Source organism: Nerophis ophidion, linkage group LG04 (assembly GCF_033978795.1).
Source record: "Nerophis ophidion isolate RoL-2023_Sa linkage group LG04, RoL_Noph_v1.0, whole genome shotgun sequence".
Lineage (NCBI taxonomy): Eukaryota > Metazoa > Chordata > Actinopteri > Syngnathiformes > Syngnathidae > Nerophis > Nerophis ophidion.
Genome location: NC_084614.1, coordinates 70,729,890 through 70,746,069, shown reverse-complemented (window position 1 = coordinate 70,746,069; position 16,180 = coordinate 70,729,890). Strand labels below are relative to the sequence as shown.

The 16,180-nt window shown below is 39.5% G+C and overlaps 2 protein-coding genes across 6 annotated transcripts in view; both read right to left on the bottom strand.

Moving 5' to 3' along the window:
• The window catches only part of gria4b (glutamate receptor, ionotropic, AMPA 4b), a 352,168-nt gene that overhangs the window by 33,191 nt on the left and 302,797 nt on the right, over window positions 1-16,180 (bottom strand). For all 5 annotated transcript variants that reach the window (XR_009806573.1, XM_061898942.1, XM_061898941.1 and 2 more), the window contains exon 11: window positions 12,882-13,255. Coding sequence is in view for 4 of the 5 variants with exons in the window: in XM_061898942.1 (XP_061754926.1) it covers window positions 12,882-13,255 (374 nt within the window). In the remaining variant the exon portion in view is untranslated. The remainder of the gene's footprint in view (window positions 1-12,881; window positions 13,256-16,180) is intronic.
• The window catches only part of LOC133551824 (uncharacterized), a 502,474-nt gene that overhangs the window by 245,391 nt on the left and 240,903 nt on the right, over window positions 1-16,180 (bottom strand). The gene's annotated exons all lie outside the window — the stretch shown is intronic.

Below are 16,180 nucleotides of genomic sequence, written 5' to 3'. Positions count from 1 at the left end.
AGGTTGAAGTCAACGAGCAGGCGCTAATCTTCACTGCGTGAAAACAAGACCGCTTCCTGTCGGGGTCGAAAGATCCGCGGGACCCCCAGAGAGGAGGGAAAGGCAACACAGCAGCAGAAGCTGGAAAGTGTTCTTCTGCGCTCTGCACGCTCGGGGGAGACAGACGGCGGGCTGCCGAGGAGCGGCGGCCTGCCGCGTGAGGAGAATGTTAAAAAGCGTAAATGCTGCATTGAGGAGAACAAACAAGACCTCCCCTCGGTGCAAATCAAATACAAAACCCTCAGGCCCCGCATGTCAGCGGCAGCAAGCCGGGAGAGAATGTGAGAGGAGACAAAGACATCTGCAGTAGTGCCTGACTGCTACTTCCACTCTCAGCCGGGTGGCAGCACCAAGATGAGAGTGGAGTCACATTAACGCCACCAACACTAAAAGGTTTTTACTCACGCCCAGTGATTCGCAAATAAATAAATATTTTCTTCAATTAAAAAAAAAAAAAAAATACAAGTAAAAAAAAAAAGGTTTGTTAGTAATTAAAAAAGGTTCCAAAGTATAACAACTATTTTCTTCACTTGAAAAAAAAAAAATTTGCAAGTATAAAAACAATTTCGTACAATTAAAAAAAATATTTTCAAGTTTAAAACCCATTTTCTTCAATTAAAAAAAAAAAAAGATTTGCAAGTGCCAAATCTACTTTCTTCACTTAAAAAAGATTGGCAAGTGTACATTTTTTGCAAAGATAAAAACATGTTTTTCAATTACGAAAGAAAAGCATTATCAAGTACAAAAGCTATTTTCTTCAATTTAAAAAAAAGATTTGCAAGTATAAAAACTTTTTTCAAAAAAACAAAAAACATTTGCAAGCATAAAAACAATTTTCTTCAATTGAATTTTTTTTTGCAAGCATAAAAACAATATAAAAAAACAGATTCACAATTATAAAAAATATTTTCGTCAATGAAATAAATATTTGCAAGTATGAAAGCAATTTTCTTTAAAAAAAAATGTTTGCAAGTGCAAAAACCCTTTTCATCACTTAAAGATTTGCAAGTATAAAAACCTTTTTTCAATAAAAAAATAAAACATTTGTAAGTATGAAAAACTATTTTCTTCAATTAAAAAAAGTTTCGCAAGTATAAAAACATTTTTTTCAATTTGATAAAGAAAAACATTTGCAAGTATAAAAACAATATAAAAAACAGATTCACAATTATAAAAACTATTTTCCTCAATTAAAAAAAATATTTGCAAGTATAAAAACTATTTTCTTCAATTAAAACAAATATTTGCAAGTATAAAAAACATTTTTTTCAATAAAAAAATTTGCAAGTACAAAAACAATTTTCTTCAATTGAAAAAAAGATTTGCAAGTCTAAAAACATTTTTTTTTCAATTTTATAAAGAAAAAATTGTGCAAGTATAAAAACAATATAAAAAAAACAGATTCACAATTATAAAAACTATTTTCTTCAATTAGAAAAAAGATTTGCAAGTATAAAATACATTTTCTTAAAAAAAAAAATGTTTGCAAGAGTAAAAAACATTTTCTTCGCTTAAAGATTTCCAAGTACACATTTTTTGCAAGTATACATTTTTTTCAATTAAGAAAGAAAAGAATTTGCAAGTATAAAAACTAATTTCTTCAATTAAAAAAAAGATTCGCAAGTATAAAAACATTTTTTCAATAAAAAAAGAAAAAAATGTCCAAATATAAAAATAATATTAAAAAAACAGATTTGCAAGTATGAAAACTATTTTTTTTTTCAATTAAAAAAAAGATTCGCAAGTATAAAAACATTTTTTCAATTAAAAAAGAGATAAATGTCCAAATACAAAAATAATATTAAAAAACAGATTTGCAAGGATGAAAACTATTTTTTTTCAATTAAAAAAAGGTTGGCAGGTAAAAAGCAATTTTCTTAAAACTTTTTTTGCAAATGTAAAAACTTTTCTTCGCTTAAACATTTGCAAGTATAAAAAAATATTTCCAATTAAAAAAGAATTTAATTTGGAAGTATAAAAACAATAAAAAAAAACAGATTCACAATTATGAATTTTTTTTTCTTTACTTAGGAAAAAAATAGATTTTCAAGTATAAAAACTATTTTCTTCATTTAAAAAAAAGATTCGCAAGTACGAAAAACATTTTTCATTTAAAAAAGAAAAACAGTATAAAAACAATAAAGAAAACAGATTCGCAAGTATAATTTTTTTTTCTTTAATTAGTCAAAAAAAGATTTGCAAGTATAAAAACAATTTTTTTCAATTAAAAAAAGACAAACTTGCAAGTATGAAAACAATTTTCTTCAATAAAAAAAAAGATTCGCAAGTATAGGGGAGCACGGTTTAGGTTGATTGTCAACAGTAAATGGGCCCTAGTGTGTGAATGTTGTCTGTCTATCTGTGGTGGTCCTGCGATGAGGCGGCGACTTGTCCAGGGTGTACGCCGCCTTCCGCCCGATTGTAGCTGAGATAGGCGCCAGCGCCCCCCGCGACCCCAAAAGGGAATAAGTGGTAGGAAATGGATGGATGGACGGGTTGTACAGGGGTTGGTACATGTGCCTCAAAATGTAAAGGTCCTGGGTTCGACCCCCGGGTTTGGGGTCTTCCCCATGACTGCATCGGTTCCCTCCGACACACACATACATATTTATGAATATAAGTATATAGGTATGTATGTATATACAGTGGGGTAAACAAGTATTTAGTCAGCCACCGATTGTGCAAGTTCTCCCACTTAAAATAATGACAGAGGTCTGTAATTTTCATCATAGGTACACTTCAACTGTGAGGGACAGAATGTGAAAAAAAAATCCAGGAATTCCCATTGTAGGAATTTTAAAGAATTTATTTGTAAATTATGGTGGAAAATAAGTATGTGGTCAACCATTCAAAGCTCTCACTGATGGAAGGAAGTTTTGACTTAAAATCTCACGATACATGGCCCCATTCATTCTTTCCTTAACACGGATCAATCGTCCTGTCCTCTTAGCAGAAAAACAGCCCCAAAGCATGATGTTTCCACCCCCATGCTTCACAGTAGGTGTGGTGTTCTTGGGATGCAACTCAGTATTCTTCTTCCTCCAAACACGACGAGTTGAGTTTATACCAAAATGGATACATGGATGATACAGCAGAGGATTGGGAGAATGTCATGTGGTCAGATGAAACCAAAATAGAACTTTTTGGTATAAACTCAACTCGTTGTGTTTGGAGGAAGAAGAATACTGAGTTGCATCCCAAGAACACCATACCTACTGTGAAGCATGGGGGTGGAAACATCATGCTTTGGGGCTGTTTTTCTGCTAAGGGGACAGGACGATTGATCCGTGTTAAGGAAAGAATGAATGGGGCCATGTATCGTGAGATTTTGAGCCAAAACCTCCTTCCATCAGTGAGAGCTTTGAATGGTTGACCAAATACTTATTTTCCACCATAATTTACAAATAAATTCTTTAAAATTCCTACAATGGGAATTCCTGGATTTTTTTTTTCACATTCTGTCTCTCACAGATGATGGAAATGACAGACCTCTGTCATCATTTTAAGTGGGAGAACTTGCACAATCGGTGGCTGACTAAATACTTTTTCGCCCCATTTTATAATGTCTGTTTCTATTTTACAAATGAAGAAATCAATCAAGATGGCCCTCGCATGCTTTTGACTTTTCAGTATACGGCCCTTGGTGGAAAAAGTTTGGACACCCCTGGTCCAGACGTACGTCATAAACGATACTGAACGCCGCCGCCATCGCCGCCGTCTGACTGGCGCTCTCGAGTTGCTGGCTCAAATCTTTCCGCACATTAGCGTCTCGAGCGAGCACCTTTTTATAGTTTGGACGACACGGCCAACTGTCCCGCTGCCTTCAAGTAGCGGCAAGATAACACTTTTTAAAGACTTTTCTCTTTCGGCTCTGCGATAAAGCCGCTCTTATCTCCACGTAAGCCCCCGTGGATCTTCTACTGTAATAAGACTTTCTGACGCCTTCGCCGAGTCTTGCAACGTCAGACCGAAAACACACAAAATGGAGGATGATTGACTCGTGTACGCCAGCGCCCTCTAACTGTGATTAAGGGGACATGTTGGAAGAATGACTTTGTCCACTGCTGCCATCTTCTCTATTTTTCACAGCTTTAAATGGCTAAGAAGTCCTTTTTTATGATAACTTTGATGGCGCTATCTGCTGGAGGGGAAACAGGTAAATCCAGTAGAGGGCGCCATCTTACAAGTGAATTCGCTGTATATTTATGTATATTTATGAAAAACAGCAGCTTTAGGGGTTTTTTAATCAGCAAAAATGATTCCCGGGCGTGGCCACCGCTGCTGCTCACTGCTCCCCCTCCCCTCCCAGGGGATGATCAAGGGTGATGGGTCAAATGCTGAGAATAATTTCGCCACACCAAGAGTGTGTGTGACAATCATTGGTATTTTAACTTAAACTTTTTTGTGGGTGAGTTAGCCCTCCGATGTTTTGAGTGCGCAGAACAAAATTTAGCGTTTTTGTAAGCGTGCTTGATAGTGTAAAAGGGAACCACATTGCTTAGCGTTATTTTATGTAGAAGATAATACCGGAGACTAAAAAGAAAAGATGGTGTTGGAAAGAACATTTGAGGACAAAACATACTTTAGTTTCCACGTGTACTCCTCTTAAGGCAGGAGAGGACAATCTCTGCGGCTCCTAATAGGAGTTAATGTCTTCCCGCTCCCTCAAGGCGGCCTGTAATAATGAAGTCAGTGATTAATATCCTGCTCTCGGGGGGGCCGCGTCTCCGTGGAAACGGGCTAAAGAAGGGGAGCTTAAATAAAACGGTGACACAAAAGACTTTTTAATTGACTACAAATCCCCCGCTGACGAGCGGCTGACGTTTCCTGGTGAGACGGCGCATTCGGAGTCAAGTGGAGGATCTTTGACGCCTGGTTTTGCGGTAGCTTCTGCAAAAGCGGCAACACGATCACCGTATAGAGGATCTTTGACCGGTGTCTTTTGGAAGGGGGTCTTGAAAAACGCCGGCGTCATATAGAGGATCTTTGACCAGCATTTTGAAAGTAGGTTTTTAAAAACAGCAGAGCACTCCTGCCATATAGAGGATCTTTGACTGTGTTTTGAAGTAGGTTTTTAAAAACAGCAGAGCACTCCTGCCATATAGAGGATCTTTGACTAGTGTTTTTGTTTTTGAAGTAGGTTTTTAAAAATAGCAAAGCACTCCTGCCATATAGAGGATATCTGACTAGTGGTTTTTGAAGTAGGTTTTTAAAAACAGCAGAACACTCCTGCCATATACAGGATCTTTGACTAGTGTTTTTGTTTTCGAAGTAGGTTTTTTAAAAACAGCAAAGCACTCCTGCCATATAGAGGATCTTTGACCAGTGTTTTTGTTTTTGAAGTAGGTTTTTAAAAACAGCAGAGCACTCCTGCCATGTAGAGGATCTTTGACCAGTGGTTTTTGTTTTTGAAGTAGGTTTTTAAAAACAGCAGAGCACTCCTGCCATTTAGAGGATCTTTGACTGGTGTTTTTGTGTTTGAAGTAGGTTTTTAAAAACAGCAGAGCACTCCTGCCATATAGAGGATCTTTGACTAGTGTTTTTGTTTTTAAAAACAGCAGAGCACTCCTGCCATATAGAGGATCTTTGACAAGTGGTTTTTGTTTTTGAAGTAGGTTTTTAAAAACAGCAGAGCACTCCTGCCATATAGAGGATCTTTGACTAGTGTTTTTGTTTCTGAAGTAGGTTTTTAAAAACAGCAGAGCACTCCTGCCATATAGAGGATCTTTGACTGGTGTTTTGAAGTAGGTTTTTAAAAACAGCAGAGCACTCCTGCCATATAGAGGATCTTTGACCAGTGTTTTTGTTTTTGAAGTAGGTTTTTAAAAACAGCAGAGCACTCCTGCCATATAGAGGATCTTTGACTAGTTTTTTTGTTTTTGAAGTAGGTTTTTAAAAACAGCAGAGCACTCCTGCCATATAGAGGATCTTTGACTGGTGTTTTTGAAGTAGGTTTTTAAAAACAGCAGAACACTCCTGCCATATAGAGGATTTTTGACTGCTGTTTAGAAGTAGGTTTTTAAAAACAGCAGAGCACTACTGCCATATAGAGGAACTTTGACTATTGTTTTTGAAGTAGGTTTTTAAAAACAGCAGAGCACTCCTGCTATATAGAGGATCTTTGACAAGTGGTTTTTGTTTTTGAAGTAGGTTTTTAAAAACAGCAGAGCACTCCTGCCATATAGAGGATCTTTGACAAGTGTTTTTTGTTTTTGAAGTAGGTTTTTAAAAACAGCAGAGCACTCCTGCCATATAGAGGATCTTTGACTGTTGTTTTTGAAGTAGGTTTTTAAAAACAGTAGAGCACTCCTGCCATATATAGGATCTTTGACTGGTGTTTTGAAGTAGGTTTTTAAAAACAGCAGAGCACTACTGCCATATAGAGGATCTTTGACTAGTGTTTTTGTGTTCGAAGTAGGTTTTTAAAAACAGCAGAGCACTCCTGCCATATAGAGGATCTTTGACCAGTGTTTTTGTTTTTGAAGTAGGTTTTTAAAAACAGCAGAGCACTCCTGCCATATAGAGGATCTTTGACTAGTTTTTTTGTTTTTGAAGTAGGTTTTTAAAAACAGCATAGCACTCCTGCCATATAGAGGATCTTTGACTGTTGTTTTTGAAGTGGGTTTTTAAAAACAGCAGAGCACTCCTGCCATATAGAGGATCTTTGACTGGTGTTTTGAAGTAGGTTTTTAAAAACAGCAGAGCACTCCTCCCATATAGAGGATCTTTGACCAGTGTTTTTGTTTTTGAAGTAGGTTTTTAAAAACAGCAGAGCACTCCTGCCATATAGAGGATCTTTGACTAGTTTTTTTGTTTTTGAAGTAGGTTTTTAAAAACAGCAGAGCACTCCTGCCATATAGAGGATCTTTGACTGGTGTTTCTGAAGTAGGTTTTTAAAAACAGCAGAACACTCCTGCCATATAGAGGATTTTTGACTGGCGTTTTTGAAGTAGGTTTTTAAAAACAGCAGAGCACTCCTGCCATATAGAGGGTCTTTGACAAGTGGTTTTTGTTTTTGAAGTAGGTTTTTAAAAACAGCAGAGCACTCCTGCCATATAGAGGATATTTGACCAGTGTTTTTGTTTTTGAAGTAGGTTTTTAAAAACAGCAGAGCACTCCTGCCATATAAAGGATCTTTGACAAGTGGTTTTTGTTTTTGAAGTAGGTTTTTAAAAACAGCAGAGCACTCCTGCCATATAGAGGATCTTTGACTGTTGTTTTTCAAGTAGGTTTTTAAAAACAGCAGAGCACTCTAGCCATATAGAGGATCTTTGACTGGTGTTTTGAAGTAGGTTTTTAAAAACAGCAGAGCACTACTGCCATATAGAGGATCTTTGACTAGTGTTTTTGTGTTTGAAGTAGGTTTTTAAAAACAGCAGAGCACTCCTGCCATATAGAGGATCTTTGACCAGTGTTTTTGTTTTTGAAGTAGGTTTTTAAAAACAGCAGAGCACTCCTGCCATATAGAGGATCTTTGACTAGTTTTTTTGTTTTTGAAGTAGATTTTTAAAAACAGCATAGCACTCCTGCCATATAGAGGATCTTTGACTGGTGTTTTGAAGTAGGTTTTTAAAAACACCAGAGCACTACGGCCATATAGAGGATCTTTGACTATTGTTTTTGAAGTAGGTTTTTAAAAACAGCAGAGCACTCCTGCCATATAGAGGATCTTTGACTAGTGTTTTTTTTTTTCGAAGTAGGTTTTTAAAAACAGCAGAGCACTCTAGCCATATAGAGGATCTTTGACTAGTGTTTTTGTTTTTGAAGTAGGTTTTTAAAAACAGCAGGGCACTCCTGCCATATAGAGGATCTTTGACTAGTGTTTTTGTTTTTGAAGTAGGTTTTTAAAAACAGCAGAGCACTCCTGCCATATAGAGGATCTTTGACTGGTGTTTTTGAAGTAGGTTTTTAAAAACAGCAGAACACTCCTGCCATATAGAGGATCTTTGACTGGTGTTTTGAAGTAGGTTTTTAAAAACAGCAGAGCACTACTGCCATATAGAGGATCTTTGACTAGTGTTTTTGAAGTAGGTTTTTAAAAACAGCAGAGCACTCCTGCCATATAGAGGATCTTTGACCAGTGTTTTTGTTTTTGAAGAAGGTTTTTAAAAACAGCAGAGCACTCTAGCCATATAGAGGATCTTTGACTAGTGTTTTTGTTTTTGAAGTAGGTTTTTAAAAACAGCAGAGCACTCCTGCCATATAGAAGATCTTTGACTAGCATTTTTGTTTTGGGAGAAAGTTATTAAAACTAGCAGAGCGCTCCTGTCATGACTAGCGTTTTTGATTTTGGAGGAGGTTTTGAATTTTGCTTCTGTCATATTAGCAGTAGGTCCCTAAAGACACTAAGGCGCTCCTGCCATATAGAGGATCTTTGAACTTGCGTTTTTTTTTTTGGAGTAGGTTTTTAAAACTAGCAGAGCGTTCCTGCCATATAGAAGATTTTTGACTAACATTTTTGTTTTTGGAGAAGGTTTATAAGACTAGCAGAGCGCTCCTGTCATATTGACGATCTATGACTTAATTTTTTTTTTGGGAGAAGGTTTTGAAAACTAACAGAGCGCTCTGGTCATTTTGATGATCTTTGACTGTTTTTTTGTGTGTGTAGAAGGCCCTTAAAAACAGCAGAGCGCCGCTGTCATTCAGAAGATCTTTGACCGGCGTTTTTGGAGGAGGTTCTTAAAACAGCAGAGTGCTCGTGTCATTAAGAGGATCTTTGACTAGTTTTTTTGGCAGTAGGTCCCTAAAAACACTAAAACGCTCCTGTGATAAAGAGAGGATCTTTGACTAGAATTTTTGAAGTGAAATGAATTGTATTTATATAGCGCTTTTTCTCTAGTGACTCAAAGCACTTTACATAGTGAAACCCAATATCTAAGTTACATTTAAACCAGTGTGGGTGGCACTGGGAGCAGGTGGGTAAAGTGTCTTGCCCAAGGACACAACGGCAGTGACTAGGATGGCGGAAGCGGGGATCGAACTTGCAACCCTCAAGTTGTTGGCACGGCCACTCTACCAACCGAGCTATACCGCCCCACCAAGTTGAAGTAGGTTTTTAAAAACAGCAGAGCACTCCTGCCATATAGAGGATCTTTGACTAGCGTTTTTGTTTTTGGAAAAGGTTTTTAAGACTAGCGCTCCTGCTGTATAGAAGATCTGTGACTAGCATTTTTGTTCTTGGAGAAGGTTTATAAAACAAGCAGAGCACTCCTGTCATATTGACGATCTATGACTGTTTTTCCTTCTAAAAGGCCCTGAAAAACAAAAGAGCGCTGCTCTCATTCAGAGGATCTTTGACCAGCGTTTTTTAAGTACGTTCTTAAAACAGAAGAGTGCTCCTGTCATTAAGAGGATCTTTGACTAGTTTTTTTGGCATTGTGTCCCTAAAAACACTAAAACGCTCCTGTCATGAAGAGAAGATCTTAGACTAAAATGTTTGACGTAGGTTTTTAAAAACAGCAGAGTGCTCCTGCCATATAGAGGATCTTTGACCAGCGTTTTTGGAGTAGGTTCTTAAAAACAGCAAAGTGCTCTTGTCATTAAGAGGATCTTTAACTAGTTATTTTGGCAGTAGGTCCCTAAAAACACTAAAACGCTCCTGTCATGAAGAGAGGATCTTTGACTAGAATGTTTGAAGTAGGTTTTAAAAAACAGCAGAGTCCTCCCGCTATATAGATAGAGGATCTTTGACTAGTGTTTTTGTTTTTGGAAAAGTTTTTTAAAACTACAAGAGCGAGCGCTCCTGTCATATTGATGTTCTTTGACTGTATTTTTTTTGGGGGGGGGGAGAAAGCCCTGAAAAACAGCACAGCACTCCTGCCATATAGAGGATCTTTGACTAGCGTTTTTATTTTTGGAGAAGATTTTAAAAACTAGAAGAGCGTTCCTGTCCTATTGATGATCTTTGACTGTATTATTTTTTTTTTTTTGAAAGCAGAGCGCTTTTGTTTAATAGCGGATCTTTGAGTCACACATTTTTGCGTGCTCCTGTCATGTAAAAAAGATCTTTGGTTAGTGTTTTTGGTGTAGGTTCTTAAAACCAGCAGAGCGCTCCTGTCATATAGAAGAGCTCTGGCTAGATTTTGTTGTTGTTTAAACAGCACAGTGTTGTCTCATTTAGGGGATTTTTGTCAGTAGGTTTTTAAAAACAAGAGCAGATTTAGTTTTTTAGGGAACAGAACTGTCCTGTTTTATAGAGATATTGTTACTCTGCTGTGTTGTTGTACTTTCTCAAATCAAAACGTGAAGGTAGAGTCTTGCATTGAGGTGAAATACAAAGTATGAATAATAGTTCTAAAGATGTGTCCATCCTGACACTTTACAAGATTCCCATTATTCACAAAAACAACGACCGCCAACTTTGGTCATCAAGCCACGCAGCTGTTTTCCTTTTTGCTGCCATCAGCAGTAACTCGCTCCTCCGTCACGCGGTTTGATTCTTTTGTGTGGAGGCGAGAGGCAGCGAGCGATTGCACGGTTGTGTCTTCTACAGCTTCAAAGTGGAGAAGCATTCCAGCTTCCCGCTTTGAACAAACGCTAATTGGGCCGCTTTCATCGAGCACCTCCAGATGCCCACAGAGTTTCATTTCTATTAATTAGTTGTTGGTTGTCTAACTATAGCAAAATGCTCTAGAACCTTCTAGACGGCGACACAAACTATTTATACCGCAAAACTATATCTGTCCTCGCTGGGTGATTTTCGGCGTAAAAAAGGCGAGATGTATTGCGACAGTTTGGGTGCCATGAATAAGTCAGGGTGGCTGGCATTCGCCCCGGGTGTCACCCCGGGCCAGACAAGTACCTGCTCATTTATTTACGCCCCCGACACCAATTTCACTTCACCGCCGGGCCTCCTTAGATCTGGTGGAAAACCAACAGTATTGTCGTTTCCAACCAAGTTTAATGAGCAAATGTCATATCTACATTTTTAGTCAGGATGTTAAAAGGCTACCTCGAATAGCTAGCAACAAAAAAAGTGATGATGCATCATTTTACGGCGTTGTACTTTGGTGGGCAAAGTGTTTTTTTTTTGACGAGAACGTGGCAGCCAATGAGGAAACAAAGTTTGAACTATATTGTCCTGAGATGGGTAAGTCGTGAGTTCAAACCCCGGCCGAGTCATAACAAAGACTATAAAAAATGGGACCCATTACTTCCCTGCTTGGCACTCAGCATCAAGGGTTGGAATTGGGGGTTAAATCACCAAAATGATGCCGGAGCACGGCCACCGCTGCTGCTCACTGCTCCCCTCACCTCCCAGGGGGTGATCAAGGGTGATGGGTCGAATGCAGAGGACAAATTTCACCACACCTAGTGTGTGTGTGACTATCAGTGGTACTTTAACTTTATATGTATATATATCTTTATATATGTGTGTATATGTATATATATGTATATGTGTGTGTTATTTTGTATGCTATGTATTGCACATAAGTATACATACAGTGGGGCAAAAAAGTATTTAGTCAGCCACCGATTGTGCAAGTTCTCCCACTTAAAATGATGACAGAGGTCTGTAATTTTCATCATAGGTACACTTCAACTGTGAGAGACAGAATGTGAAAAAAAATCCAGGAATTCACATTGTAGGAATTTTAAAGAATTTTTTTATAAATTTTATGTGGAAAATAAGTATTTGGTCAACCATTCAAAGCTCTCACTGATGGAAGGAGGTTTTGGCTCAAAATCTCACGATACATGGCCCCTTTCATTCTTTCCTTAACACGGATCAATCGTCCTGTCCCCTTAGCAGAAAAACAGCCCCAAAGCATGATGTTTCCACCCCCATGCTTCACAGTAGGTATGGTGTTCTTGGGATTCAACTCAGTATTATTCTTCCTCCAAACACGACGAGTTGAGTTTATACCAAAATGGATACATGGATGATACAGCAGAGGATTGGGAGAATGTCATGTGGTCAGATGAAACCAAAACAGAACTTTTTGGTACAAACTCCACTCGTCGTGTTAGGAGGAAGAAGAATACTGAGTTGCATCCCAAGAACACCACACCTACTGTGAAGCATGGGGGTGGAAACATCATGCTTTGGGGCTGTTTTTCTGCTAAGGGGACAGGACGATTGATCCGTGTTAAGGAAAGAATGAATGGGGCCATGTATCGTGAGCATGATGTTTCCACCCCCATGCTTCACAGTAGGTTTGGTGTTCTTGGGATGCAACTCAGTATTCTTCTTCCTCCAAACACGACGAGTTGAGTTTATACCAAAATGGATACATGGATGATACAGCAGAGGATTGGGAGAATGTCATGTGGTCAGATGAAACCAAAACAGAACTTTTTGGTATAAACTCCACTCGTCGTGTTTGGAGGAAGAAGAATACTGAGTTGCATCCCAAGAACACCAAACCTACTGTGAAGCATGGGGGTGGAAACATCATGCTTTGGGGCTGTTTTTCTGCTTTGGGGACAGGAAGATTAATCCGTGTTAAGGAAAGAATGCTTGAACCAAAACCTCCTTCCATCAGTGAGAGCTTTGAATGGTTGACCAAATACTTATTTTCCACCATAATTTACAAATAAATTCTTTAAAATTCCTACAATGTGGATTCCTGGATTTCTTTTTTCACATTCTTTTTCAAGATTCGGTCGGTGCCATGAAAGTATCAGATCCGATACCCGTCCCTAGTCCCAAAAAAAATTATTCAAACCTCAAGTGTGTTTTGGTCACAATCACACATGAATTTTAGTCAGCGGATCAGATAATGCTCGGTTAAAACAAGCTTCAAGTTGCAATTGTGGATTAGACGAGCGAATGATTGGACGTGCACGTTGTCTGCCGTAACCCGGGTTACTGCCTAGGATGGTGAGGCTGTGATTGTTACCTGGGGGAGATGTCGCAGCCTTGCTGCATGAAGGCGCCCAGGGAGAACCAGAGGGAGTTGAAGATGCCAAACTCATTGGGGGGCTGGTCGCTTGGCGGACCGTCGGTGCCCTCCTCGGGCTCCTCGGTGTGCCACTCGTACGGGCTGAAGCGGCTGACCAGGAAGAGCACCACGCTCACGCCGATGTAGGCGAACACGATGCACATCCAGATCTCGTAGGCCAAGGGGTCCAGGAAGGAGAAGACGCCCGGTTTGGATTTCTGGGGCTTCTTGATCATGATGGAGATGCCCAACGACATGAAGGGCTTGGAGAAGTCGATCACCTCTTCCCGGACCAACGTGATTGTCAAAGGGGCCACAGCGATTTCCGCTTTCTGTGGAAGGTTAAAGGGGGGTTGAAAAAAAAAAAAAAAGTAAAGTTAGCGGAAGGAAAGTCTTTATAATGAAGCATCATCAGGGAGGACCAAATCATGTGTGAAGAGCGCAGGGATTGGATTTTGCAGCAGATTACACTTTTACTGACTAATGGTGCTCTGCTGGGAGACCAAGAGCTTAAAGGCCTACTGAAATGAGATTTTCTTATTTAAACGGGGATAGCAGGTCCATTCTATGTGTCATACTTGATCATTTCGCGATATTGCCATATTTTTGCTGAAAGGATTTAGTAGAGAACATTGACGATAAAGTTCTCAACTTTTGGTTGCTAATAAAAAAGCCTTGCCTGTACCGGAAGTAGCAGACGATGACGTCACCTGTGTGAGGGCTCCTTACATCCTCACATTGTTTATAATGGGAGCCTCCAACAAAAAGAGCTATTCGGACCGAGAAAACGACAATTTCCACATTAATTTCAGCGAGGATGAAAGATTTGTGGCTGAGGATATTGATAGTGAAGGACTAGAAAAAAAAAAAAATAAATAAATAAAAAGCGACGGCTCTGGGCGGCGGCAGTGTGAGCCTTTCAGATGTAATTAGACACATTTACTAGGATAATTCTGGAAGATCCCCTGTTTATTGTTTTAATAGTGTTTTAGTGAGATTGTAAAGACATACCTCGAGGTCGGAGGGCTGCGGTGAACACGCCAGTGTCTCAGAGAGAAGCCCAGCAGCCAAGCTCACAGCTGCCTTTTTTTGACAGCTACTGCAGGAGGACGAATAATCCACTGATGTCTCCGGTAAGATATATATATCACAATTTTCCCATCCAAAAAGATGCTGGTTGACGTAGAGAAACATGTTCGCTTGACCGCTCTGTGTTAAAGCTTCACAACAAACAAAGAAACACCGGCTGTGTCTCGGTGCTAAAGACAGCTGCAATACAGCGCTTTCCACCAACAGCATTCTTCTTTATAGTCTCCTTTATTAATTGAACAAATTGCAAAAGATTCAGCAACACAGATGTCCAAATTACGGTGTAATTGCGCGATGAAAAGAGACGACTTTTAGCCGTAACTGGTGCTGAGCTAGTATGTCCCCTCCAACCCGAAACGTCACAAACACACGTCATCATACGCATCATCATTCCGCGACATTTTCAACAAGAAACTCCGCGAGAAATTTCAAATTGCTATTTAGTAAACTAAAAAGGCCGTATTGGCATGTGTTGCAACGTTAATATTTCATCATTGATATAAAAAATATCAGTAGGTGGTCGGTGGTAGTGGGTTTCAGTAGGCCTTTAATGTGGACCATTTCCAGTTTTTTTGGCTTTGACCTCAAAACGAGTGAAGAGACATGTTCCGTGTCCTGAAACTGTGGGGGCTCAGGAACCTGCTCAGTGGCCTTGTGGTTAGAGTGCCCGTCCTGAGATCGGCAGCCCGGGCCGAGCCATACCAAAGACTATAAAAATGGGACCCATTTCCTCCCTGGGTTGGATTTGGGGGTCAAATCACCAAAATGATTCCCGAGCGTGGCCACCACTGCTGCTCACTGCTCCCCTCACAAGGAACAAGGGGATGGGTCAAACACAGAGGGTAATTTCACCACGCCTAGTGTTTGACTATCAGTGGTACTTTACTATCAGGGATTTTTTTTGTGAAGACCTATAAAGTCAATCAATCAATGTTTATTTATATAGCCCTAAATCACTAGTGTCTCAAAGGGCTGCACAAACCACAACACAAACCACAATGACATCCTCGGTAGAGCCCACATAAAGGCAAGGAAAACTCACCCCAGTGGGACGTCGGTGACAGTGACAATGATGACTATGAGAAACCTTGGAGAGGACCACATATGTGGGCAACCCCCAGGACGAGGAATAGCTAAACATGCTTCACTGCACACCGTAGCTCACCCGTGTCACAATGTAAACAAACGCCCTTGGCCGATCTACACCTAAAATCCACAGGAGCGTATCTAGTCCATACTATGATTACGTCAATATTTTTTCTTCGTTGTTTTAAAATGTATATTATGTTTATAAACTGAGGAAATACGTCCCTAGACACATGAGGACTTTGAAAGTGACCAATGTATGATCCTGTAACTACTTGGTATCGGATTGATACCTAAAACCTGAAATAGATACTTCACCCTTGGTCTTGATGGGTGCTGGTTACCGCCTTGCATGGCAGCTCCCTCCATCAGTGTGTGAATGTGTGTGTGAATGGGTAAATGTGGAAGTAGTGTCAAAGCGCTTTGAGTACCTTGAAGGTAGAAAAGCACTATACAAGTACAACCCTTTTTTTTTTTTTAATTTGTGGTATCATCCAAAACTAATGTAAAGTATCCAAACATACCTGGGCAAATCAAGGCCCGGGGGCCACATGTGGCCTGTTGAGCTTTATAATCTGGCCCGCTGGACATTCCCCAAATTTTTTTTTAGATATTTAAGAGGGAAAGTGTAGCTGCCATTATGATGTGCAGTCATGTTTTCTACCGACCGTAAGTCTTGAACCATACAAAGTATTTCAATGGTTGGAATCGGCGCTTATGGATGATTTACCAGTTACTATGGTCATCTTTGACTGATTGATTGATACTTTTATTAGTAGATTGCACAGCACCTGTTGTCAATCAACACTTCACCATTTAAGCCTGCAGTTGCCAGGCAGTCAGCCTGTCCAAATCACCCTCTATACACCCTTGTTATTCATGCGGATAATCCATGGTGCTCTTTTTCATGCTTGGTATAGCTCGGTTGGTAGAGCAACTTGAGGGTTGCAGGTTCGATCCCCGCTTCTGCCATCCTAGTCACTGCCGTTGTGTCCTTGGACAAGACACTTTACCCACCTGCTCCCAGTGGCACCCACACTGGTTAAAATGTAAAAATTAGGTATTGGGTTTTACTATGTAAA